Genomic DNA, 23,397 nt, shown 5'->3' with positions numbered 1-23,397 from the left:
CAATATAAATTAGAGGCTCAAATAAAATCAATCACGCAACAAAAGGATCCTTGGAAGTTAGGCGACGGAAGAGAGAATTTGTAGAGAGAATCCTTGCCATTTAACATAGATAGATAGGATGAGAGGAAGTGTATAGATATTCTATTATCCTTAACAGGTGAAAAAAAAACATCTTTGCGGGATAAAATAAATTGAACAGGCATCAACACGTTTTTACTGTGTTAGGAATACTCTCAATAGAATGGTATTGTATACATTGGAAAGGTCCTGTTATTGAACATAGGTCAGGTTATAATATCAAAATATATCAAATGTTTTGACGACTCGGGAAAAAAGTAAAATAGCCTAGCGCTGGGACATTTGAAACAGCACACTATTCAAGGACCCATAGCTATAGACAAACCCATGTCATTAGGTGACTCCTATCATGATAGTTTATATGGACCTCTGTCAAAGCATCTCTTTCATATAGTTCAAATAGTGGCGCAGTCGACGAAGGATAAATTGTAGAGCTAAGATAGTACTTTATTCGGAGAGGCATCGCCGTTTGCATTTTAATCCATTTTATTTTATTTTTTTTTTTTCTAGAGTCATTTCAGATCTCTAGTGAAGGCTTTCTCCTGTTCACTTTTTCTTGAAAGAATGAGTGATACAAATGGAGAATTGTTCAGTTGGCTGGACGATCTGATCGCGATCCGAGACCAGGGCAGATCTACATTAGGTGAGCTCATCAGAGAAAGTGTACACCTATGAGAACATGTATTCCTAATGGTATAGTATTTTCTTAGATTACGGAGACGCCATTTCTTCATTAAGCGGATTGCTAAATGAGAAGGATCCGAAAATTATAAAAAAAGTGATCTCTGCGGCCACCGTTCTGTTTCCCCATATATTTGAGTTCGCGTAAGTAGCCTACAAAAAACGCCATGGATTCAATACGGAAACCCATGGAAATGGAGGACCTCTATTGAATTTCTCTTCTCTTTCGGCTTCTAGACTGGTTGATGGATCTGCGCGTGGTGCCGAGGCCTGGACGGCAACCGGAAGGTTCAAGAAGGCGTTGAATGAGTACTTATATTCAGAACATGCAGGCATTGCAATCGTTACTGTGAAATTCCTTCAGACCGTGGTATTGGTTCAGTCGAGAGGAAGGCCTATTGTAAGTGCTGAAAGACTCGTTACATGCCCTAAAAAAGGTGATTCTTTACGGTTTTGATGGGTTTATATAGGGCGATGTCGTGAGAATATCATTATACTCGGTTCGACCGGGGCACAGATTATTGGAGTCGATAGGACTGGAAAGAGAGTCTCAAGATATCATCGCCACGCTGATTTCGATGCTTCACAGCAAAATTTCGTAAGTTTTGTTTTGCCTTCCCATTTTTCATTGGAGAGCTTGCTGATGAACTTTATATTCTTCCTTGCTTCAGAGCATGCTCGGTATTGTCCTCTGTGATTAACGCGCTCGGATTAATCGCAAAAGAGCGCCCGCAATTTGAAGATATCATTGTGCCGCCGCTAGCAAAATGGAATTTCCCTCCCCCGTCCCATCTTGCACCGCTGCAGGCCAAGTTCATCGCAAAAGCCATCAAAAATGTATTTGTAGTCCTCATGAAGTAAGTTGAAAGGGCAAAAACTTATCTAGATCAAAATTCGTCAAAACTACATAAATGTTGCAATGTTGATAGGATGGAACCCGCACTACGCCAAAGAGATGAAATCATAGCAACGGTCAGCGCTCTGGGCGGTGACAACGATGTGGCTTTATATCATCGGGCCCGCGCAAAGGCACGCAAACGACCATTGGCTCCAGAGAATAACAATGCGGGCGCAGAAAAACGAACTAAAATAGAAACCCCTCCACCACCCCCTCCTCCACCCCCCCACCCCCGGAAACCTCCCAAGTCCCTCTTCAGTCCGCCTCACAGCTGAATCCAATATTAGCAGCAATATGGGCCAATAGTCCATTTAGTAGGCTCGATATCGCTAGCATTCCCTTACCGGTTATTATTGAAGTGATTACCATGACCCTGCGGTCGCTAACTAACGACCATTTGAATAGAATGGTGTTGGTGAGTTTCCTCGATCTTCTTTACTTTCCGATGTCCATCTGGTTTCATATCGCTCTAACTCCCTGTGACTAATGTGGCTGCTCTTTTCCTTCCAGCAAACGTTTGGCCAGTTCCAAGGGCTTCCAGCTCCGCAGCAACCATCCGCACCTTCTCGCCGTGACCCACGGTTACGTGACCCGCGACTCCAAAGAGCGCAAGTTCAGTCGGAGCAGGGTCTTCCAACCCCCCCGCCGCCACCGCCACCCCCTTCTGCCATTCCTGGTTTGAATTCCAACGCATTATTAAATCTCTCTGGCATGCTATCCTCAGCGGCCCCAACGCAAACCCAACCAACACTACCCTCAGCCATGTTCCCCGGCCAGATGCAAGAACCGGGATCTTTAGCGAAATCAGAATATGGCAGAGAAGTTGCAGGAGGGAATCTGCCGAATGTTCCCTTTAATTTCCCCGCCCAAGCATCTACCGCTCCCATGGATGATATGCCTCTGCCATTGCGCTTGACTACACCTCTTGAATCTGCACTAGCACGCACTCCTGAACTCGCCCAATCACAGCCTCCTCCTCCGCCACCGCCCTCTCAAGACGAGATAACCCCGGTGCCATTGCAAGTGATCCGGCTGCAGCCCGTTGAACTCAAACCCGCAGAGAAGCTTTCCCCGGAGACATGTCGTCGTCTACTACTGATGGCATTGGAGCGCATTTTAGATGCTGAACCTCCATTTGAAATGCAGAATCACCCGGTACGACGCACTTGGATGATCCTCGTCGCCCGTTTAGTATCCCGAGGATTGCGGCGAGAAGAGAACGCAGGAGATGTGAAGGGGGACGAGGATGCGGAAGGGGGTACCGGGCAGAGTGAGGAGGTTAAGTCGGGGGAGGCTATGACCGATCCGGAGGTGCGTGACATGCTGCTTAAATTCATTCTAGAGGATCTGCGCGAACGGTGGGAGTTGGGTTTACTGTGGCTCTATGAGGAATGGTACCTTTGGAATTGTGAGATGAATGAGCCAGCTGGAGAAGAGGGCGGTTCACAAGCATCGACCATTGACGCAAGGAGACCGAGCGGGGTCTACAAGTGGTTGCTGAAACAGTTATTAGAGGGCGTGCTTAATGTGACGGAAAGCTTTAGGATGAGGCTGATTCCTCGATTCCTAATGGAGATACCCGAGCTAGGAGTGGAGGAGTTGGAGATGGTGTCGCGGATAGTGACCGCTGGAGATCAGGAGCGCATGCAACTCGGAATTGGAACGCTGCGTGATCTGGTGGATCTACGTCCTCCCGTCAGGAAAGAGTGCCTAAGGCTTTTGCTAGGGCACTGTCTAGATGAAAGTATGTATCTTGGATCCAAGTTTCTACATCCATCACGTTGGGTTAGCGTGCATAGCTGTCCATTTTATTAATGCTTTACACATGTATGTCTACCCCCTCCCCCATACCCATAGATCGATCGGTACGGACGGCTGTGATTGTCACCGTAAAAAAATGGTATCCTGATCACCCAGAGATTGCTCCGATCACGGAAAAGTTTGCAGTAGAGATACTGCGTACGCTAAGTGGTCCTCCCCCCCCTCCCGTTCCCATTCCACGCGCTCCTGCTTCTGCTCTTCCTCTCCCGGACCATCACCCTTCTGACCAGGATACACAGTCTATCGATGCAGAAACACAAAATGGTGAATTGCCAGCACCCAATGGTGTTGAAACAACAGCCAATGGTGAAGGGTCAGCTATGGAGGACGCAAGGGAACCAGAATGGCCCGAGACCGAGATCATACGCCGATTACAACTCTTCTTCGCGCTATGTCATAAGAAGCACGAGTTAATAACTGAGTAGCTATTGCATGATTGCGACAATGTTGAGTCTGTGAACTGACACTTTCCCATCCACTAGGCTCTTTAAAGTATTTGCAGCAGCCTCTTCGCAGGTTCAGCGGGTAATACGTAAAGAGGTGTACGATCTCATTAAATCAATTGGAATGAACTCGCCGAAGTTACTGGACGCGATTCGCGAGTTCCCAGAGGGGGCAGAGTCCATAGTCATCAGAATCCTAGTGGTTCTGACCGATAAAGGTACTAGAGCAACTTGTTGTGTATGGTAAAGGAGGAAGAAAAGGCCTACTTACTGGTTGCTTTAATCAATTCTTCTAGTGAGACCTTCGCCACAGCTAGTGGCGGTTGTTAGAGATACCTACCTTCAACGTGAGCTGGACGCCAAGTTCTTAATCCCCGTCATATCTGGGTTTGAAAAGGTGGGGTTTTCATACGCTTCTCTTCTATCCTTGTTTCCCCATGCCCTGTGCGAACGCATGTGCTTCTCTCATTCTCCCCTTTCCGCTCTGTTCGTGTCCCCTGACTAATTGAAACTTCTCCTTCTCTTATAAAGGCTGAAATCCTGGAGTATCTTCCGCGCATTATTCAACTTCTTAACGGGGCTGAGCAAGAGAGAAAGCTGATTCGAAACGTATACCAGCGTATTTTGCTTTCGAATACTTCGTCTGGTGGGGACGGTGGAGGGGTCGAGAGTGCATCGCTGGGCCCATCGGAGCTGTTGATCGGGTTACATAATATGGAGGATCGAGTCCCGCTGCAGAAACTTGCTGAGGGTATCATTCATTTTGAGTGAATTTGCTTAACAAGAGACAACTCACGCCTATTTTCTGATGTTGGGTATCTAGCTATCAATATATGCTTCTCCATGCCTGACATCTTTAAATCAGAGGTGCTTGCGGTTGTGCTTCAGCAGCTGATCGATCAGCCTAAAATCCCGACTCTATTCATGGTTACGGTAAGAGGGCTAGTTTCTCCCGGGGCTATCCCGTATTGCTTGCTAACCGAGTATTTCCTCCAGGTCATACGAAGTGTGATGCTCTATAAAAACCTAGGCGGGTTTGTCAACACTCGTGTGCTTACAAGACTCATGACCCGGCAAGTCTGGAAGCAGCCGCGGCTATGGGATGGATTCATTCGGTGTTGCGAGGTAAATAGAGTGGGCTAAATTGAGCCGTGATTCCTCCCCCCTCATTTGTTCGAATTTGGTCTTGATTGCATGTAACTTTATAGAAAACACAGCCCAACTCTTTCTCCGTGCTCAGCGAGCTCCCACGCACGCAGCTGCAGGACGTCCTCCGACGCGCACCTAGTCTTAAGGATCCGCTGAAGGAGTATGCAACCAAGCTAAACAAGAACAGAGTGCTGGCGGTCATAGGCGACTGAGTGTAGAAAAGGACATTGGCCCGCTTTTATTTTTACTACTTTGTTTCTTTTTGTTAATAACAAAACATCCCTCTTGATCCTTGATCCTTCCTTGAATTGACGCGGAGTTTTTCCACAAAAGCTCGTCTGCAAATTTTTGAAAGTGATCACATGTATGCGACTGCTTTTCGCTACACGTTCCTATATTTGACCCTTCAGTTGTTTTGGCCTCTTTTCAATCCATTCCAAGAATAAACTAGCAGCTATTGCTCATCTCCTCCACACTCATGTCCTATTCAAGATCACGATATGATCCACGTTTATTAAAAGGCAATGATGAGGAAGATGCGGAGTCTTACGATCTAGAGCAGCGCTTTCATTATCAATCACCGCCACAGCCCCCAAGAATGCTTTTTCCCGCTTCTTCAGGAACAAGTGGCTACCACCCTCTGCCCCGAAATGATGTCGACGCGGACCGACTCTACACCAATGAAGACCATACTCATAACGAACCCGAATCCTCAGCGTTACCGCGGCTGAGCGATGAGGGGAGGGCAGAGGCGGAGGGAGAGGAGGATGGAGACGAGCATCATGCGCCAGCCTCTCTATTGATCGAACAGCCCAAAGTACCGGCACGGATGCAAAGATCACCACGACGGGTGTCCTGGTTCGCTCCACCCGCTTCGCAGCAGCAGGCGAGGGAAGAGCGAAAGGCCTATCGTATGAGTAGAGAGGAGCGTGCGTTGTGGAAGTGGATTAATGTGGAAAACATGGATCGATTTTTCGAGCGAGTGTATGCATATTATTTAGGCAAGGGGCGATCGTGTATCATATTGAGCAAAACTTTGAATCTCTTGTGAGTACGACGTTGTTACTTGAAGCATTGACGGACTCGCGCTTAAACTGAAATGGACGATTTGCATTCTTTATCTTCCAGGACTCTTGGCTTTGTTATTGGGTTCACGACATTTCTTGTTGGTTGTGTGGATTTTCACAGCATTAAACAGCATCATCGGCTGGCGGACATAGTCATTCCTCAGTGCCTAAATAGGTATGTGTTTTCTTTATCTACTTCTGGCGTTGGAGAGTAACATGTTTGAATCTGCGTTTAGGCTCTCTCCAGTAACCTCTATATTCCTCCTCGCATTTGGTGTGTTTTGGGTTCTGCAACTGCTTCAGTTCCTTTACGAGATACACGAGTTGAACGACATGTATAACTTCTTCGATTGCCTATTAAAGATACCCGAGGCAAGTCCGTCAGAGTTTGTCCGTGTAGCTCGTTTGCTCATTGTCTCAATCCTTTTTTTTTCGTTCAGGTCGATATGCAGACTATTTCCTGGCCCGAGGTTGTAAACCGCATTATCCAAATCCGCGAGAACAACCCTACGACATCCCGCCTCAACCCTAACCATCCCCGACTCAATGCCCACGACATTGCAAATCGAATCATGCGCAAGGAGAACTATTTGATCGCCCTCTTCAACAAAGATCTTCTTGATATCGCCATCCCACTTCCCTATTTCCGTCACCGCCCAATGCTCACAAAGACGCTAGAATGGAACCTGTCTTTTTGTATTTTGGATTACGTATTCGATGAGCATGGGGCAGTGAGAGTGAGTAAGCTGCGCGAAACAAATCGACAGCAGCTAGTAGAGGGGTAGGATATCCGTATTGCTTGTTCTCTTCTTCTCCTGCCTTCTATTGACGCCCCTGCCCTTATTATCTTAAAAAATTTTAGGCTACGGAGACGATTCATATTCATGGGATTTGTCAACCTGATCTTTGCCCCGTTTATCGTGGTGTATTTGCTGATGTTTTTCTTCTTCAGATACTTTACGGTATATAAGCCTCTTGATATTGTCTTTTCATACCAATATCACCCGAGGAGATAATGGAGTACTAATGTTACCCTACATATACGGCCCATTTAGGAGTACCACAAGAATCCATCCTCGCTTGGCAGCCGTTCCTACAGCCCGTTTGCAAGGTGGAAATTTCGAGAATTCAACGAGTTGCCGCATCTTTTCCAGAAGCGACTCAACAGCAGCTATCCAGCCGCTGTTCGCTATCTCGAGCAGTTTCCGAAGGAGAAAACAGTACAGCTCTGCCGCTTTGTTGCGTTTATTTCGGGCTCTTTTGCAGCCGTTCTTGCCGTGCTGACGGTGCTCGACCAGGAGTTGCTGATTAATTTCGAACTCTCGCCCGACAAAAGCATCCTCTTTTACATCGGACTGTTCGGTTCAGTGTTTGCGATAGCCAGGGGCTTGATCCCGGACGAGACGCTGGTGTTCGAACCCGAGTTGACCCTCAAAGAGGTCGTCGAACACACCCACTATCTCCCCGGGGTGTGGCGTGGAAAACTGCATACCGACGAAGTCAAGCAGGAGTTCAGTAAGCTCTTCGACTACAAAGTGGCGCTGTTTCTGCAGGAGATCCTGAGCGTGGTGTTCACCCCGTTGATACTCTGGTACTCGCTCCCCAAGTGCAGCGAGGCCGTGGTGGACTTCTTCCGTGAATTTACCGTGCATGTTGATGGGGTTGGATACGTGTGCAGTTTTGCTGTGTTTGATTTCAAGCGGCATGGGAATATCCAGGTAAGATCTGAGGCCTGCTTTTTCTTTTTTACATGTACAACGTTTTGGTAGGTAAAGCTAACACGTGTCTATAATCCTATTCAGTATGGTGCTCCGTCGGAAGTGGTCGACGAGTACTATCTAACGAAGGAGGGGAAAATGGAGAAATCTTTTCTCAACTTCAAGGCCAACAATCCTGACTGGGAGCCGACCGACCCCTCGGGGTCCATCTACCTTGAATGCCTAAACCAATTGCAGCATCAGCAACAGCATAACCCGCATTTCGGCTCTGCAATCTTGTCTCGTCGGCGTCCCCCCTATGCATCTGGACAAGGGGGCGACTCGGATGGAGTTGCTGCGGACAGCAGCATGTTGGATACCCGCATGGTAGGCGCGGGAAGTTTTGCGCCATCAGGCGGCGGCGGGGGAGGCACGATGAGTGTGGATTCGATACTGCAAACTCAGACATTGCCGATCATTGGAGGCGGTGCCAAGCTGGGCGAGGGAGGTCGAAGGCAATACATTCAGCAGCAACAACAACAGCAGCAACAGCAGCGATATCCGTATTATTTGCAAGCATCGCGGATGTCCACGGCGCGCGGCGGAGGATTCGCGGTTGGGATGGGATCAAGCAATACAAATTTGGGCGGCTTAGGTGTGGAATCGAGTCGAATGGGTGGGGGCTTTGATGGGTATAGATCCACCTATTCGGGGAATCGGGGCGGCGGAATCCTGCGAGACGGGGGGGGGTATCGGGAGAGGGTGGGCCTTGGCCTGGGGGTGGGAGTGGGAGGGAAAAGATTTGTGACAGACCCCCTTGGGTCAACGGGGAGTGAGTCGATGCCAAACGAGGGTTCCGGATTGAGCCAGCAACCTGAAGCAGGAAGTTTGGGCGAGGACGAGAGGATGCGTGAAGGGGCTCCTGTGAGCGGAATGGAGGACTCTTTTGTTCATGCCGGAGAGCGGTTTATACCCGGATTTGCCTTCACGTCCAACTCACTGTCTGGCGCCAACCCCACGAGCTCGCACGAATCCTCGGGCGCGGGCCGAGCGTCTGAGGAAGAGGTGGAGAAGCGAGAAAAGACGGCCGGGGTCATTGGACTCTTGAATCAGCTCTATGAGCTGAACAACGCCGTCCCCAACCTCTAACCTTGTAAATGGCCTATAAATCTGAATTCTGAATATGCTATTTTATCATTTTGTTCTATTTCCTCGAGTACAGCCACTTTTGTATACATATTGATTTCTTTTTTTTATACAGTTTTTATTGTAGTTTATCACGCCTTTTAATTGTGAGTAGTTATTACTCTTTTTTTTTTGTTTGCTTATTTTTTCCATGATTTCTGACGATATACTGTATTTCGAATACAATAATGAAGAGCAATGAATCAAGAGACTACAAATATTTCTTACAAACAGTTCTAAGCGTAGAAATGGGAGCTAGGGCTATAATTTGCTTTGGTCCCCCCTTAAGGAGCGATTGATGACCGCCACGATTTCGGGCTCATGATCAAAAAACCTACGAGTGTGGATGGGTTAATGGATAGGTTTAATTTTATAATACTGGCAAAGATAGCCCTCGCTTACATGTGCCCTCCACGGTGAACCGTGTGTAGATTAGCACCTTTTATCAGCGCCGCCAGTCGCTTTCCCTCCTCATAGGCCACCATCTGATCGTGAGTGCCATGAATGATCAAGGTGGGGACCCTTAATTCCACCAGTTTGCTTGCGACGTTGAAGTCATGTATTGCACGCCATTGATTGAATATGGTGGGGATTGGCCGTCGCCGCCGAGTGAAGCTGGCAAAACGCATATTGAATATTTCCGGGTGCCGATTTACGAAAGAGCGGGTGTATTGGAGGTGAAGGAACTCCTTCGCAAATCGCAGCGCGGCCTCTCTAGTGAAAGAGCCACGAGCTGCAAACAATAGGCTCGCCCGCACTCCAATGTGATAGGCCTTTCTTGAGGAAGGCAATCGACAAGACGTTGCCGCCAATATTAGATGGTGCAGTCTGAATTGGGGAGGATCTAGGGAGGCGATTATTTGGGCAACCATGCCGCCCATCGAGAAACCTAGAATGGCGACATCCCGCCAGGCAAGATGCTCAATGAGAGCAATGGTGTCGCTTGCCATTGTGTGCAGCGTGAAGAATGATGATCTGCGTGGATGCCTGGAGTGACCAATCCCGCGGTTGTCGAAGATCAAAACTCGACGAGTTCTAGCTAGATCTGCAATTTAGGCGAGGGTTTGGAGAGCTTGTTATACGATTTTTCGTGAAAGACAAAGGGAAAAGTTTCACCATTTACCATCGCAAAAGGGTCGCCAGTCTTCTTTCGTCATATACATTCCACATATCTAATCCCCAGTTAATAAACCACGGAAGAAAAAGTAATGATTCTAATAGTTTATTACCAAAACAAGTGGCAGTTGGTCCGTCTTCTCCTCCCCTAGCACCGTGTATGCTAATATGGCACCGTCATTTAGTGTGAGGTATCGCGTTGTAGGCCACTGTTCCAGATTCTTTGGCATATGAATGTGGGGAATTCATAAAAATGGATAAAACCTTTAATTTATATGGCATGCTTTTTCACGTGCCTATTTTGGAGCACTAGTAGCGCCTGTACTAATGCTTTTTTCAACGGTTTGTGATTTGACCTCAGAATCTCTAAGCACAGTGCGATACGTTTGAAGGTTCTGCCAGTGTCATTAGTTAACTGCGAACAAGATTTCTTGAAGAGATTTATGACTGATGCATAAGCTCTCCCTTATATACTCCAGTGGGCCGATTACATATTTGAACAGAATCATTGTCCGAAAAGAATTTGTCAAAATGCATTAAAAAAGATTAACACAAAGTATAAAAACCTCCATTGAGAATCAGGGATGAATCACATTTTAATGTGCAAACGTATAGTACCATAAAAAATAGGTGTGTATTTTGCTCTCGACCAACATGAATCAATTTAAAAAATTGAAATCCAACATTAGCTCTTAAAGGGCCCTCTTATTTAACACTCCTCTCACCAACCTTGTTTTTCTCTCACTTTCGAATAATGTTCCCAAGATCTACACCCCTGCTGCATCGCTGCAGCATTTCTACTCTAATAAACCGCAGATTCACCTCTAGATCCACTCGATTCCTTCATCATTTGGCTAGATCGAAACCATTTTACCCACAAAATAGAGCATCAATACCCTATTCAGGACGATCTGTTTATAGTACAATCGCTACTTCCTCGGTTGAAGTAGAATCGATACCTGAGGCAAAAATTGAGGAGGGGAAACCCCTTCAAGAAAGGATGGAAGGTATGCAAATAAAATGCTTTGTGATGCTATTATTTTCAGCGGCAAATAATTTAGTGTGAATTAAAGGACCCATGGCAAAGTACAACGGATTGGTTGCCGCTGGTGTGGTCAATAATGATAACCATCAACGATCCATTGTGAAAGCGCTTCAGGACTTGTATAATGAGCTCAAGTCATATGAGCCATCAACCGCGCCCACCTCGTCCTCTCTCTTTAATAAGGTTGGGATTTGTTTGTGAGTTTGCGTTTACACCTCGAATTCTGGCTAAAACTTTGCTGTTCCAAATATTTTGCCTATACCTGTTAGCTTTCTAGTCTATTTGAGAAAAAAAGCAAGAAGGCCACAAACAATGCTCCTCGTGGTCTTTACATCTATGGAGATGTTGGTACCGGAAAAACCATGGTTATGGACCTCTTCTATAACACTCTCCCCGTAAAGCGCAAGCGGCGAATCCATTTCCATGCTTTCATGCTCGACATCCATTCCCGCGTTCACCGTCTCAAAGCATCCAACTCTGCGGCATACGACCCAATACCACCAATTGCCGATGATCTCGCCCGTGATGCCTACGTCCTATGCTTCGATGAATTCCAAGTCACCGACATTGCCGATGCCATGATATTACGCAGACTCTTCACCGAGCTCTTTGACAGGGGTGTTGTTGTTGTCACGACATCCAACCGACACCCGGATGAATTGTATAGAAACGGGATACAAAGACAGAGCTTTATACCATGCATCGAGTTGCTGAAAGAGAAGTGCCACGTGCTGTCGCTCAACTCTGGGACAGACTATCGAAAAATGGCCAGGGAGATGGACCGTGTTTATCTAACGCCGCTCAGTACGGATACTGCTCGCACAATCAACGCCATCATGCAAGAATTAACCGGAGGAGAAATTGAATCCGTGAAACTGGATTTCTTGGGGAGGAGCCTCTATATCCCTGAGGCGGGCAATGGAGTTGCTAAATTCTCTTTTGATCAGCTCTGCGCTCAACCACTTAGTGCTGCCGATTATCTTGCCTTGACCCGCGATTTCCACACCATCATCGTCACTGATATCCCTCAGATGTCGCTGCAACACCGCAATGAGGCCCGCCGCTTCATCACTTTCATCGATGCTGTTTATGAAAGCCGCACTCGACTTATATGCTCTGCGGAGGCCCCCATAGCACAGTTATTTTCTTCTGAAGGAGGATCGAAAGAGTTGGAGTCTGCGGACCGGCTACTCATGGACGACTTAAATTTGTCTTCTAAGGATCTGACAAGCCCGATTTTCTCGGGTGACGAAGAAGTTTTTGCCTTTCAGCGGGCCGTATCACGCCTTGTAGAAATGCAGTCGAAGGACTGGGGACGTCAGCGTCGCCTAGGAACTCATGACGATATCTTCTAAATTATATATATATTAATAGACGCATTTATCTATACTATATCTCATTGTTCAATTTAGGGACCTTTCTACCCTTCTCTCCTCTTCGCCCCCTTCTTCCTTTCCCCCCCTCCCTGTTTACATATCCTCTTTCTTGTCTTATTATTTTATTTCTGCAGCTTGCGGGTTTATTTTATTCCTTTTTTTTGGAAACTTTGGATGTAATAGAGACTTTCTGTTAGAGTTGACGACCTGAATTTCAGACGCTGAACTCCGGTAGGAAATTAGCTCAATATGGTGCGCCATCCCGAGCAAATGAACGGGGGTTGTATCTGAACAAATCTAAGAAGATCGGGGAGACCTCAAATCGGGCTAGCCAGGGGACAGCTCTATCTGTATTAAGGGTTACTTAGTTTGATTTTTGTGTTTGCTTTTCGTCATAGCTTTGTCTTCAGCTTTTAGAACAGTTCTCTCTTCCGTTTCGCCCTATTGCATAAACATTTTTTCCTTTCGAAAGAATTTTCTAACAAATAAGAGCAATTAGGGAATAATTCCGAGTTGTTCACTCCATCTCCCTTTGTATTACCATCAGCATCGCTCTTGTTTGTGCACTGGAGTCATGCAAAACATCGTGCATCATGTCGGAGAGTTTGGAAAAACCAGGAGATTCTACAACGCCAGACACGCTACCATCCAAGCGTACCATCCCTCCAGTGGGCCCCATTTCCCCTACAGAGGGTGGCACTCGTAAGCGCAAGGCGGAATCCAATGAGGTGATGGAATTTCTTAGTCGCCTGGGCCTGGAAATTTATTGCGACCGATTTTTAGAGGAAGGATTCGAAGAGCTCCCTTCGGTATAATGCAGTCCAATTCTAAACCCTTATATTGGTACCCATACAAAATTGACCAGTTGCTTGGTGTAGCTATATGAAGTCACCGAGGAAGATCTTGTTGAAATGAGAGTAAAACGAGGGCATAGACGGGTAAAAGTGAAAATTATCATCAGACACAAGCGCGTCAAGACTAAAACCACACTCTTCTACATGAATAGCTGATTCAGCTGGAAATAGCAAAAGTTAGGAAGCTTCCGTCTCCATCCCTTCAAACATATTTTCAAACCAAATTTGCACAGATGCCCGCCAGTTTTCTTTTCTCTCACTCTGCCGACTCTCAGCTGATCTTTTATAGCAGTAATTCATCTCATATCCGAGCCGACCCCTCGAGCTTGGGTGAGACTCCGTCGCAAACAGCCACCCCTCCTATGACCTCGACAGAGCGAGCGGATCCGGTCGAGAAGTATGGCAGCATTGGCAACCGAAGGAGAAGGATAAGAGAGGGAAAGGCGCGAGTGGTTAATAGAGAAGATGGCCCAGAGCAGTTACCTTGGCAACAACAGTCCTCAAGTTCAGAAGATAATGTTGACATTTCCATATCCAATCCAGCCAATGTACCGTAAAATATAATATCCTATTGCCCACGGTTGAAATGAAATCGTTGATATCTCTTTTAACTGTAGCCCCTTTACAATTACGAAGAGTTTGTTTCAAGCGATATTTCAATATCCCAACAGTCAGAGGCGCAGAATTCGCGAACGATGCCTGAGGTTACAAAAAAAAGCGATTTTGCAATCACTACGACCACCTCCCCCAGGAGTGGCTCAGGTGGCAGTGGAAGCAGTAGCAATAGCGCGACCGGAATTAGTGGTGCCAGTGGATATGTGTCCGATTACAGCGGTAATAGTGTCGATAGCAGTGCGAGCGGGGGGCAGGAGGATATCTATGTGCTGAAGACGACTGCCGATACCAAAAATATTTCGACAGACACAGGAGATACTGACTCGGGTTACCAGACAGGGAAAAGAGAATGATTTTGTATTCTCCGATAGACGTTATGTGTTTCTCGTATCTACAACTTATTGGTCTTAATTCGCTATGCTGCAATTTGCTTATAACTTTCTTGTGTTCTCGGTTGGCAAGAACGCAAAACTCTCATCATACTAGTAAATAAACGTGCAAATCTGAGCGGAGGGGTGGGATAGAGGATAGAATGTAATTCCTGAGCAATCTACAAGTCATTTTCCCTCATTTTCCATTAAGGGTGTCCTCTGCACCAGAAAATATTTAATAAAAATCATGGGAGCGCAAAGTGGTGTGTGACTTTGCCAGTCGAGTCAAGTGAATCTCACTGACGGCTTTCTCCAACTCTCTTTTATCATATTTATTCACAGCTTTATTATTCTCTTCATTTCTGGAGTGTCCTATAAATTCTGCTTCTTCCCCCACTCGAATTCCTTTCGATCCATCTTCAAGGTAATCATTCGTTCTTAGTGCTGGGAGCAAAGCTCCCCAGAAAATCTCGTTGAATTTCTAAATTTTAATTTGAGACAATTCTCTCTGCCTGCTGCTTGAGACTATTTTCGGACTAACGCTTGCCCATCTGCTTATTTCTTTTAGTATTTTAGGCTCGCTTTTACATCATCAGAGCTTCCTATACTCATTCTCTTATTGATCACCCACTAAATAGCCTCTCTGCATTTACCTTTTCAAGCCTTTGCCTAATTTCTTACCCCATCCAAGAGTCAAGCCGCTACCTTAAATCGGCTATGGAAAACAAAGCTCCACAAGAAGTTCCGCAGTTTTGCATCAACAACTGTGGTTTCTATGGGTGTGTACAATTGCATTAAAGAGAGAATGCATCTGTAGAACAGATCACTGATCATTATCTTTAGGAGCCCCATCAACAATAATATGTGCTCCAAATGTTTTAAAGAGACTCAGCAACAAGCACGACAACCGCAACAGCAACAGCAGCAGCAAAGTCAAGAGCAACAGCAGAAGCAGCAGCAGCAACAACAACAACAAGAGCAAGAACAAGTGCAGGAGCAAGATGGAAGCCAGAGGCGGCAAGACAATCCACAAAGCAACTCTATACATTCTTCATCATCCTTACCACAACCGTTAGATAATCCTCCATCTGAGAGTAATTCAAACCCTGACAAACCCGCCCACGAGCTTGCTACACCACCACCTCCTATTGAGAGCACTGCGCTTTCGATAGAGCAAGCAACCGCCGCGCCTGTACCCTCGACTCACAACTCCCACTCTATCTCCGTCTCATCTTCTCCCTCTATATCTCTCATCACTGGCGCTCCCTCTGCTACCTCGGCCTACCCCTCGTCGTCCACACCCCCCACCCATGATGCCCATCCTCCCGCTAATCTCTCTTCTGCCTCCACTTTGGCACCGGTATCCTCCACCAGCTCCTCTCCGCAAGATTCAACCCGCCCAATACAGAATAACAAAGGGCGTTGCTTCCTATGTCGTGCCAAGATCCCTCTAGCAAAGCAAACTACCAACCGCTGCCGATGTGAGTACGTCTTCTGTGATGTTCACCGCTATCCGACCGATCATGACTGCGACTACGATTTCAAAAAAGACGGGAAGAAAGTGCTTGCGAGAACGAATCCTAAGCTCAATGAGCGACCGCGAGGAGGGCGATCCTTCACAAGAATTGATTAAGATCCTCACATAGAATACTGGTCCAGCCCTCCTCCTAGTTTGCCCTCACCCTCAACACTTCCCCGGCCTTTTCACTTGTTTTCCACGAGCTCACTCCTCCCCAACTTTTTTTTATTATTTTATATAAATAATAAATATATTCTCCTCAATCTGATCCTAGTGGTAGTTATTCTAAATATAACTGGGTGTAGCTAAGCCGGCGAAAATGCACTTTTTACAGATAAAATAGAGTAAAAGAGGCTAACAAGCTCTTGAATAGGTTTTTGATTTTCGAGGCTCAATATCTATTGTGTACTCGGTTTCTGGCATTCCCCCCGCTACCTTGTTCCAAAACTTTTGATCGCCCGAACCATTCTCTAGCAGCAGCTCGGTACACCACATCAGATCCCGCAAAAATCGGTCGACAGCATCTTCGGGCATGGATTCGCGCACTACCACGCGAAGAATCTGGATTTGGTCTTCTTTGGGTGGGAGAGAGTAGTTGGGCACAATCCAGCCTATTTAACCGGAAATAGATTAAGTACAAAGCGTGTGAATTTAAAAGGGCACTCTTCCAATATACCGCGGGTTCGAAGGAGGCTAGATATGGCAAATTGCGATTTGTTAGGATAATTCTCCCTGACCGTCTTCGAAAACCGGAAAGCAACGACGGGTAGGGCTGGCGTGAATGCGTCCACGGATGAGGCTTGGCATGGATCCTCTTTGGATCCGCCCTCATTCCGGTGTACATCCGACAAAACCTCGTAGTAAGTTGATTTTTCTAGAAAACGAGAAAGTAAACGCGCATTGTCAAGGCATCCGGAAATCACTTTGCAGTATCCTTCAAATCCCAGGCGGATAAACATGTAATATTGAGCCACGATAAAACAGGCAGGCCGCGAGAAGTTGATGGTGTATGTTTTCTAGCCAAAGCAGGATATTTTAGCAATGTATCACTTGAGCTGAGAAGAGATGGAAATTTTACTTCGGTGCCGCCTAGATAGTGCAGTTCGTAGATGAGGTCTTCGGATAGCATCTTTGAATTTTTCCAGATCACCCAACCGCACCCGGGATAAACCAGGCCATACTTGTGACCGGATGCGTTAATGCTTACCACGCGTTTCACCCGAAAATCCCATTTGACATTTTCAAAAGCAAAGGGTACGATGAAGCCTCCGCTCGCAGCGTCCACATGTATTGGCACATCTAGCCCTCTCTCCGCATTTATCTTGTCCAGCACTTTTGAGATCCCTTCAACATCCTCTAGGTGGCCTGTGTAAGTACTCCCAAGCACACACACAACTCCAATCGTATTTTCATCGACCTTCTCCGCTATTGCTTTCGGATCCATCACATAATTTGATTCGGCAGACACGTCAACAATTCGCGCTTCAATGTCTAGATAATTTGCAGCCTTTTCGATGGCAACCTGCACCTCATGCCCATATATGAGGTTGGGCTTAGAAAAATCTTTGCCTTGGGATCGTCGAAGATTTTTCCAACGCCTCTTCATCGCCAGCACACCTAAGAAAACACCCTCACTGGAGCCCACCGTCGGGGTGCCTATAGCCTCACCACCTTTTTCAGCTCCCCACAGCCGGCTAAGCATCGAGACGCAGCGTTTGGAAATTTCTTGCACCATAGGATATTCGTCCTAAATTGAATGAGTTTATAGTACGACTGTAGGGTAATTACCTATACTGTATTTGCTACCTGATCCGCGTAGTTCTTGTATAGATTCTCCACTATGAGCTTCTCTGCTTCCGGCTCCATCCACGTCGTCAAGAAGGAAGCGCAGTTTAACTGAGGTCGACCGTCGACTTCCATTTCATCTGTTATCATTTGATAAGCTACGCGAGGATCGACCGGTTTCTCAGGTAGAGAAAACTAGTCGGTAAACATGGGTTAATAATGAACTGTGCAATTCAGACATTGGTATATAGGGAGATATACCTTTGGAATTTCTTCAACCTCATACCGTGATGCATACGCTAATGAAGTTAGCTCAGGGTGCTCGCGAGTTTTTATATTACATAGAGACTTCTCAATAATCGCATTGATATCGAAATGTTTTTGGAGCGCCATTCTGAGAAATTAGGTCCATAGATTGGGATGAAGTTTGAATTCTTGACAATAAGGAGATGGAATTCCTAACCGCCTTAAATACAACGATTTTGAATGTCAACGCCTTATCTCATATGGTTAAAATTTGCCACTCTGCAGAAATCAGCCACACTGCCATGATCTTGGGACTGTTTGTTTTTTCAAGTTTTCAATGTTCTGTTCTATGTCTACATCGGTTTTTGATTCGGTTGCAGGGTGAGCAGATTTATGGCCAACTCGTTGCATACGTCGGAATCCCAAGTGTGTTATCACATTGTAAGGTTACGCTTTGGCATAATCGTCTCTATCTTTTTGGCTAACTATTTCATCTTTTTTTTCTTCCTCGAATTAGGAAGGATTTTTGAACTGTGCTTATTTTCATTCTGCAGTCCAAATCGCAGACAAAGTTGTAGATCATCAAGCCAAAGTTAATGTTCGAGCTTACAAGCGTGAGGAGTGGAGGAATAGAGTGCAGGAAATTTGGAAGGTATATCGACTGTCATCATTTTTATATAAAACTTAAGTATCAATATTCGTCTGATATCTTGTTTAAATAGAATATACCTGAAGCGCAGCAGCAGCGTCATTCAACCAGCCCGATAATCTATGAAGGATGTGCCCCTTCTGAGTCTTCTTATTCTTGGATAAAGCGATTATGGTCACAGGGCACTACTAGATCTTATAACTTCATTGGCGGATACACTGAATTCGCCAAATTAGCCAAGGAAAAGCATGGAGTTGAGCCATAATAGAGGATACAAAAGCCATTTTATCTCCACGAGATTCTCCCATATATCAGAATAAATTAGTAGAAGACATTGTATTATCAGATATTAAAAAAAAAATATGAAGAGAGAAATAAAAAAAAATGAAAATCAATCGACAACAGGTAACATAAGAGTAGAAATAAACAGACAAGAATTGACAGTAAATGTTCACAAGTGACAAAATTAGTATGGAAAAAGCAACATTAAATAGACTTCAACTCCAAGTTCTGCGGTGTCAAGTTTATATCCATGGGAGGCTCTTCCACTTGAGCCCCAGGAACCGGGGGAAGGGGGGTGGTAGGTGGGAGGGGTGTAGTCGGTGGGAGAAATGCAGCCGGCGGGGGGGGGATAGCCGCCGTAGGTGCAGATTTGATAAGGGATTTTCCATCTTCGTGAGGAGTTGTGGGTGAGGGGGGTTGAGGTCGTCGTCTAGAAGAATTGGGTCTATGAATGTCCGCTAAGGGATTGCCATGCAAAGGGTGTCGAGGTGGTCGTGGAGGAAGTGCTGTGTCATCGGCCGCAACCTTTGAGGAAGATGGCAGATGGAGGGTGGGTGGAATGGGTGGCAGAGGAATGGAGGGGCCATTCTGGTACTCGTTCTGATGCATCGGTGGAATAGGCTTTCCATGCTGCAGCGGGTGCATTGGCGAGGAGTCATCCTTTTGGTGCGCCGATTCTGGGGCGTCTATCCCCAAGTACGGCGATATCAGATGCGCACACTCATCCTCATTAAAGCCCAAGTAATTCTTTCTAACGTCCCGCATGTTGAGCTTTCCCCCTATTGCAACTGTATCCTCTATCCCCTCCGTCGAATCCACCTCGAATTCCGTAGTCTCTACTATCCCCGACTCTCGCCTAGGAGTGTGAAGCTCCTCAGCCACATGCCCGGACTGGAATTTCGACTCGACGACGTCAGCAAGATCTGCGTTGGAGGGGAGCGTAGCAATATGACTTCGCTTTCGCTGGCGCAGTGTTGCATCCACTTTGGTGGAGTCATAGACAAGGAAGCGCTCTTCTAATCTGCACAATATCTTGGCATAATGTGGAGACAATCCAGTGCTCTGCAACTGCTCGCGACCAGTTTGTGAGCCAGGCTGAGTGCGGGTACGTTTTTTTACTCGGAGGGGATTTTCTTCCAACAATAACTCCTCAAGCTCGTGGGTAGCATCGAAGTTTGCTTTTTTGGACTATTAAGGATTAACCGACCAGAGGTGAGAAAATATACCCATTGCAACGAAAAAAACAAAATAGTTACATCTGGCTCAAAAGGTGGTACGACTTCCTTCCTTTCCAGCCTGCCCCAATCAATTCCATCGAACCATGGATGCTGCTTCAGTCGTTCAATACCGTCCGGCCCACACCCAAGCCGCTTGGTATAGTCTCTTTCAATTAATTTCTTAATAAAGTCAATGCATTCGGGTGATGCCAGCGTCTCGGCGTTCTCCGGGAATTTGAGATTGTCATGCAAAATTGCATGCTTTAAAGCGTCGTTGCTTTTCCCTTTAAATGGGCGCTAAATAAAATTGATAATATTAGGCTGGTACTTGTATCGATTTTAGGTCCATCCATGTTTACCTTTGCAAACAAGAGCTCATATATTAGAATACCTAATGACCACCAATCAACCGTATTAAAATATCCCTTTTTAGCCAAAATTTCAGGTGCTACTCAACACACAGAAAATGCGTCAGCCATATACACAGAAATTCTACGACAATGGACAAGCTACCCATATACGCCATTGACCCAGCAATAGCGGTCAAAGGTTTACTCGAATAGTGAACGGCTATGTTAAAATCCGTCAAGTGCGCGTGCCCTTTTTGGTCAAGGAGAATATCTAACGACGAGGTAAAAAAGAATGGAAGGTTTAGGCTAGTTGCGAATGAATACCGGAACACAGGATCATTACTGTCGGGTTTTATATCTCGGTGGACAATTCTCTTGTTGTGTAGGTAGATGAGTGCGAGGCTAATTTCAGCAGCATAGAATTTCACGACGTTTTCTCGCATTCGTCCCTGCCGGTCAAGCTAAAATAGCAGAATTCGTTAAAAGCTGTCGGGAATATACGAGAAATGAAGAGACGGGAAGAGGTACATGGAATCGGAGATCTCCACCCAGCATCAAGTCTAGCACCATGAAGAGGTTCTCATCGTCCTATGAATTGTAAAATACGTAAAATAGATTGCCAAGGCGATATGTTGGCGTATTATTACCTGAAATGCATAGCGTAAGTTAACAATTAACGGGTGATCAATAAATTCAAGTAATCTTCTTTCTGAAATGATATTTTCCGTGGCGCGCATCTTAATACAGCTCATCTTGTTTATGTATTTAAGGGCATAGAGTTCTTTTGATTTCTTGTGCTGCACAACACGCACCTTCCCAAAGGCGCCCTTTCCCACACTTCGTAGGAGCAGGAAGTGATTGAGCTCGACTGTTCGCAAAAAAAAAGGAGAAGATAAGTGGAAATTCACACTTGACACAGGTCTTTAACAAACCTTCTTGTGAGAAATCGATCTCTTCTTCTGAGCAGCAGTTTCCCATCACGATCTGAGTCCCAAGAGAGTGAGTAGGAATCGAGTATAAATATTATAATCTGTATAATGGCAATACGGGATGCATGTGTACAAAGATCCAACCGCACCCGTATATTTTTCGTTTTTGTGCTTGTAGATAATGGAATTATAAATATTAAAGTGTGAAGATGAAAATGAAGCGGGGGAGAGGTATAGAGAGAATAACTAAACCAAAATATGCGATGCCAACTAGATGAGAGGAGACGAACAAGATGCAAATGGCCGACTCATCCTAATGTGATTGTGTCGAAAATGCAAGAGGCAACTTGGAGGTCAAGTTCGAAGGAAGAAAAAAAGGCAAAAAAAAGTGCCCAATCAGTGCCCGAGCTGTTTTGGCCGCTAGATTTAAGCTTTGAAATACGATTCATAGCTAATTAAAGACCAGTCTGAGTCTGTGCTTTCATTTCAGATCACACCCTCAGCCTTCTTGAAATTCTATCGCTTTATTCTTATATGTTGAAATTTGCCCGGTTTAATTAATTTCGATCATACCGTCTTGTCGAAGATGGCCAGTAAACTGCTCCATACCACCCGAGGCGACTGGGCTGCATCCACTCCGTGCCAAATGCCCTTGCGCCTGTAGTACTCCACCACGGGCTTCGTCTGTTTATGGTATGCGTCGAGCCGCTTCTTCAGCGTTTCGGCGTTGTCGTCAGAGCGCTGGATGAGCGGCTCGCCCGTGATGTCATCCTTCATGGGGGTTTTGGGGGGGCTATGGTCAATTGGAAAAAGAGTTGGTTGGAGTTCAGTTCATACCAAGCTGCCACGTTTTATAGGCTCACTTGAATTCCTTGTGATAGGTGCGCCCAGAGGCAGGGTGGATAAGGCGCCCAGTAATCCGCGAGACGAGGAGGCTGTCATCAATCTGCATTTCGACCACGCAGTCGAGCTTCTGCTTTTTCCCCTCCAGCATCTGGTCCAGCTTCTCAGCCTGAACTACCGTTCTCGGGAATCCGTCCAGGATGAAACTGAAATGGTGTAATGAATGCCGATTACATAAGTGCAAATCCTTGTGTAGGTGAAATCAATTTTGTAGGCAATTTGCTAATATACGCGCTTACCCATTCTTGCACTCCTGGTTATTTTCCAGATTATCTTTGATCATGCCCACCATAATATCATCTCCCACAAGTCCACCCTGATCCATTATCTTTTTGGCTTCCAATCCTAGTTTAGTTTTCTGTGCGATCTGAGCACGAAGCATATCGCCAGTCGCCAAATGGCACACGCAGAATTTCTCCTTGATTTTCGGAGCCTGCGTCCCTTTGCCTAGTGAAAATAGAGAAATGGGATTTCAAGTTCAGAGCTCAAATATTCCTTTCGTAGCATGGGCAGCTGAGACGCAATATCCAATGTCATCTCGGGGAGAAAACCGAACCTCGCCCCTAAAACCCAAAGAATAACATACCGGCACCTGGCGGCCCCATTAAAACCATTCTCAGCGATTTTTTGGGCGTCGATTCATCGCCAAGGGTGATTTTCCTTTCAAGTTTGTCCACTTTGTCGTGGAGTTGCTGAATTGCGTCTTGTATTGTACGTAATAACCCAGAGGTTTCATCCGTACTCCGTGGTGGCATATTTTAGAAATGATGTGAATGATCTGGGAAACTAGAAGTCGTAACGCGTGAATGAGCCGTCGGATGTGCAAGGAGATTAGAGCGCTGTAGTTGCCCTGAAATTTAATGGGGGAAATGCTAATACCAAGTTTTTCTCCTGGATGTGTGATTATCTTGCGCGACGTCACTGAAATTCTCATTAACACTAAAAAAGTCATTAATGAGGTGGAATAAGCCTTCTGAATTTATTTGATTATCTTGTCTGCATTAGAGCTTTCAGGGTACACCTCGCCGCTTGCTAACTTTTGGGCCGAGTCTCTTGAAAATGGAAAAGTATCTAAATTTATAAGTTCATGTATATTTGTATGCGCCTTTCTCAACACTCTT

The 23,397-nt window shown here is 45.9% G+C and overlaps 12 protein-coding genes across 12 annotated transcripts; 8 read left to right on the top strand and 4 right to left on the bottom strand.

Annotated features, from left to right (window-relative positions):
• Window positions 1–642: 642 nt before the first annotated feature.
• Window positions 643–1,932, top strand: VTP21DRAFT_4568 (uncharacterized protein; the record flags this gene model as incomplete). Its single annotated transcript, XM_069394993.1, has 6 exons — window positions 643–721; window positions 789–903; window positions 997–1,159; window positions 1,230–1,357; window positions 1,431–1,616; window positions 1,689–1,932. The coding sequence occupies 6 exons, from the start codon at window positions 643–645 to the stop codon at window positions 1,930–1,932; spliced, it is 915 nt and encodes a 304-aa protein (XP_069256176.1).
• A 92-nt stretch (window positions 1,933–2,024) lies between these two features.
• VTP21DRAFT_4567 (uncharacterized protein) lies at window positions 2,025–5,282 on the top strand (the record flags this gene model as incomplete). Its single annotated transcript, XM_069394992.1, has 9 exons — window positions 2,025–2,072; window positions 2,168–3,401; window positions 3,515–3,899; window positions 3,961–4,139; window positions 4,218–4,318; window positions 4,453–4,672; window positions 4,745–4,854; window positions 4,918–5,046; window positions 5,130–5,282. The coding sequence occupies 9 exons, from the start codon at window positions 2,025–2,027 to the stop codon at window positions 5,280–5,282; spliced, it is 2,559 nt and encodes an 852-aa protein (XP_069256175.1).
• A 266-nt stretch (window positions 5,283–5,548) lies between these two features.
• VTP21DRAFT_4566 (uncharacterized protein) lies at window positions 5,549–8,983 on the top strand (the record flags this gene model as incomplete). The annotated part of the gene is made up of 7 exons (XM_069394991.1): window positions 5,549–6,117; window positions 6,199–6,312; window positions 6,374–6,509; window positions 6,578–6,918; window positions 7,000–7,099; window positions 7,193–7,855; window positions 7,940–8,983. 7 exons carry the CDS (start codon window positions 5,549–5,551, stop codon window positions 8,981–8,983), a joined length of 2,967 nt encoding a protein of 988 aa, XP_069256174.1.
• A 297-nt stretch (window positions 8,984–9,280) lies between these two features.
• On the bottom strand, window positions 9,281–10,365 carry VTP21DRAFT_4565 (uncharacterized protein; the record flags this gene model as incomplete). The annotated part of the gene is made up of 4 exons (XM_069394990.1): window positions 9,281–9,353; window positions 9,422–10,064; window positions 10,143–10,191; window positions 10,249–10,365. The coding sequence occupies 4 exons, from the start codon at window positions 10,363–10,365 to the stop codon at window positions 9,281–9,283; spliced, it is 882 nt and encodes a 293-aa protein (XP_069256173.1).
• Window positions 10,366–11,135: 770 nt separating this feature from the next.
• On the top strand, window positions 11,136–12,535 carry VTP21DRAFT_4564 (uncharacterized protein; the record flags this gene model as incomplete). The annotated part of the gene is made up of 3 exons (XM_069394989.1): window positions 11,136–11,142; window positions 11,209–11,363; window positions 11,450–12,535. The coding sequence occupies 3 exons, from the start codon at window positions 11,136–11,138 to the stop codon at window positions 12,533–12,535; spliced, it is 1,248 nt and encodes a 415-aa protein (XP_069256172.1).
• Window positions 12,536–13,149: 614 nt separating this feature from the next.
• VTP21DRAFT_4563 (uncharacterized protein) lies at window positions 13,150–14,378 on the top strand (the record flags this gene model as incomplete). Its single annotated transcript, XM_069394988.1, has 4 exons — window positions 13,150–13,365; window positions 13,435–13,494; window positions 13,563–13,958; window positions 14,028–14,378. The coding sequence occupies 4 exons, from the start codon at window positions 13,150–13,152 to the stop codon at window positions 14,376–14,378; spliced, it is 1,023 nt and encodes a 340-aa protein (XP_069256171.1).
• A 64-nt stretch (window positions 14,379–14,442) lies between these two features.
• VTP21DRAFT_4562 (uncharacterized protein) lies at window positions 14,443–15,030 on the top strand (the record flags this gene model as incomplete). The annotated part of the gene is made up of 3 exons (XM_069394987.1): window positions 14,443–14,510; window positions 14,739–14,820; window positions 14,965–15,030. 3 exons carry the CDS (start codon window positions 14,443–14,445, stop codon window positions 15,028–15,030), a joined length of 216 nt encoding a protein of 71 aa, XP_069256170.1.
• Window positions 15,031–15,113: 83 nt separating this feature from the next.
• On the top strand, window positions 15,114–16,029 carry VTP21DRAFT_4561 (uncharacterized protein; the record flags this gene model as incomplete). The annotated part of the gene is made up of 2 exons (XM_069394986.1): window positions 15,114–15,175; window positions 15,240–16,029. 2 exons carry the CDS (start codon window positions 15,114–15,116, stop codon window positions 16,027–16,029), a joined length of 852 nt encoding a protein of 283 aa, XP_069256169.1.
• Window positions 16,030–16,269: 240 nt separating this feature from the next.
• VTP21DRAFT_4560 (uncharacterized protein) lies at window positions 16,270–18,093 on the bottom strand (the record flags this gene model as incomplete). The annotated part of the gene is made up of 5 exons (XM_069394985.1): window positions 16,270–16,526; window positions 16,592–16,931; window positions 16,994–17,662; window positions 17,722–17,895; window positions 17,962–18,093. The coding sequence occupies 5 exons, from the start codon at window positions 18,091–18,093 to the stop codon at window positions 16,270–16,272; spliced, it is 1,572 nt and encodes a 523-aa protein (XP_069256168.1).
• A 246-nt stretch (window positions 18,094–18,339) lies between these two features.
• On the top strand, window positions 18,340–18,860 carry VTP21DRAFT_4559 (uncharacterized protein; the record flags this gene model as incomplete). Its single annotated transcript, XM_069394983.1, has 3 exons — window positions 18,340–18,387; window positions 18,464–18,598; window positions 18,669–18,860. 3 exons carry the CDS (start codon window positions 18,340–18,342, stop codon window positions 18,858–18,860), a joined length of 375 nt encoding a protein of 124 aa, XP_069256167.1.
• Window positions 18,861–19,081: 221 nt separating this feature from the next.
• On the bottom strand, window positions 19,082–21,422 carry VTP21DRAFT_4558 (uncharacterized protein; the record flags this gene model as incomplete). Its single annotated transcript, XM_069394982.1, has 8 exons — window positions 19,082–20,065; window positions 20,134–20,391; window positions 20,454–20,542; window positions 20,608–20,715; window positions 20,788–20,905; window positions 20,973–21,032; window positions 21,092–21,312; window positions 21,377–21,422. The coding sequence occupies 8 exons, from the start codon at window positions 21,420–21,422 to the stop codon at window positions 19,082–19,084; spliced, it is 1,884 nt and encodes a 627-aa protein (XP_069256166.1).
• A 518-nt stretch (window positions 21,423–21,940) lies between these two features.
• VTP21DRAFT_4557 (uncharacterized protein) lies at window positions 21,941–23,031 on the bottom strand (the record flags this gene model as incomplete). The annotated part of the gene is made up of 4 exons (XM_069394981.1): window positions 21,941–22,166; window positions 22,237–22,422; window positions 22,516–22,723; window positions 22,863–23,031. The coding sequence occupies 4 exons, from the start codon at window positions 23,029–23,031 to the stop codon at window positions 21,941–21,943; spliced, it is 789 nt and encodes a 262-aa protein (XP_069256165.1).
• Window positions 23,032–23,397: the final 366 nt, after the last annotated feature.

The sequence above is a fragment of the Calcarisporiella thermophila genome (genome assembly GCF_041956535.1).
Source record: "Calcarisporiella thermophila strain CBS 279.70 unplaced genomic scaffold VTP21scaffold_2, whole genome shotgun sequence".
Lineage (NCBI taxonomy): Eukaryota > Fungi > Calcarisporiellomycota > Calcarisporiellomycetes > Calcarisporiellales > Calcarisporiellaceae > Calcarisporiella > Calcarisporiella thermophila.
The sequence above is the reverse complement of the archived record's forward strand: the minus strand, read 5'-3'. Positions and strand labels throughout refer to the sequence as shown.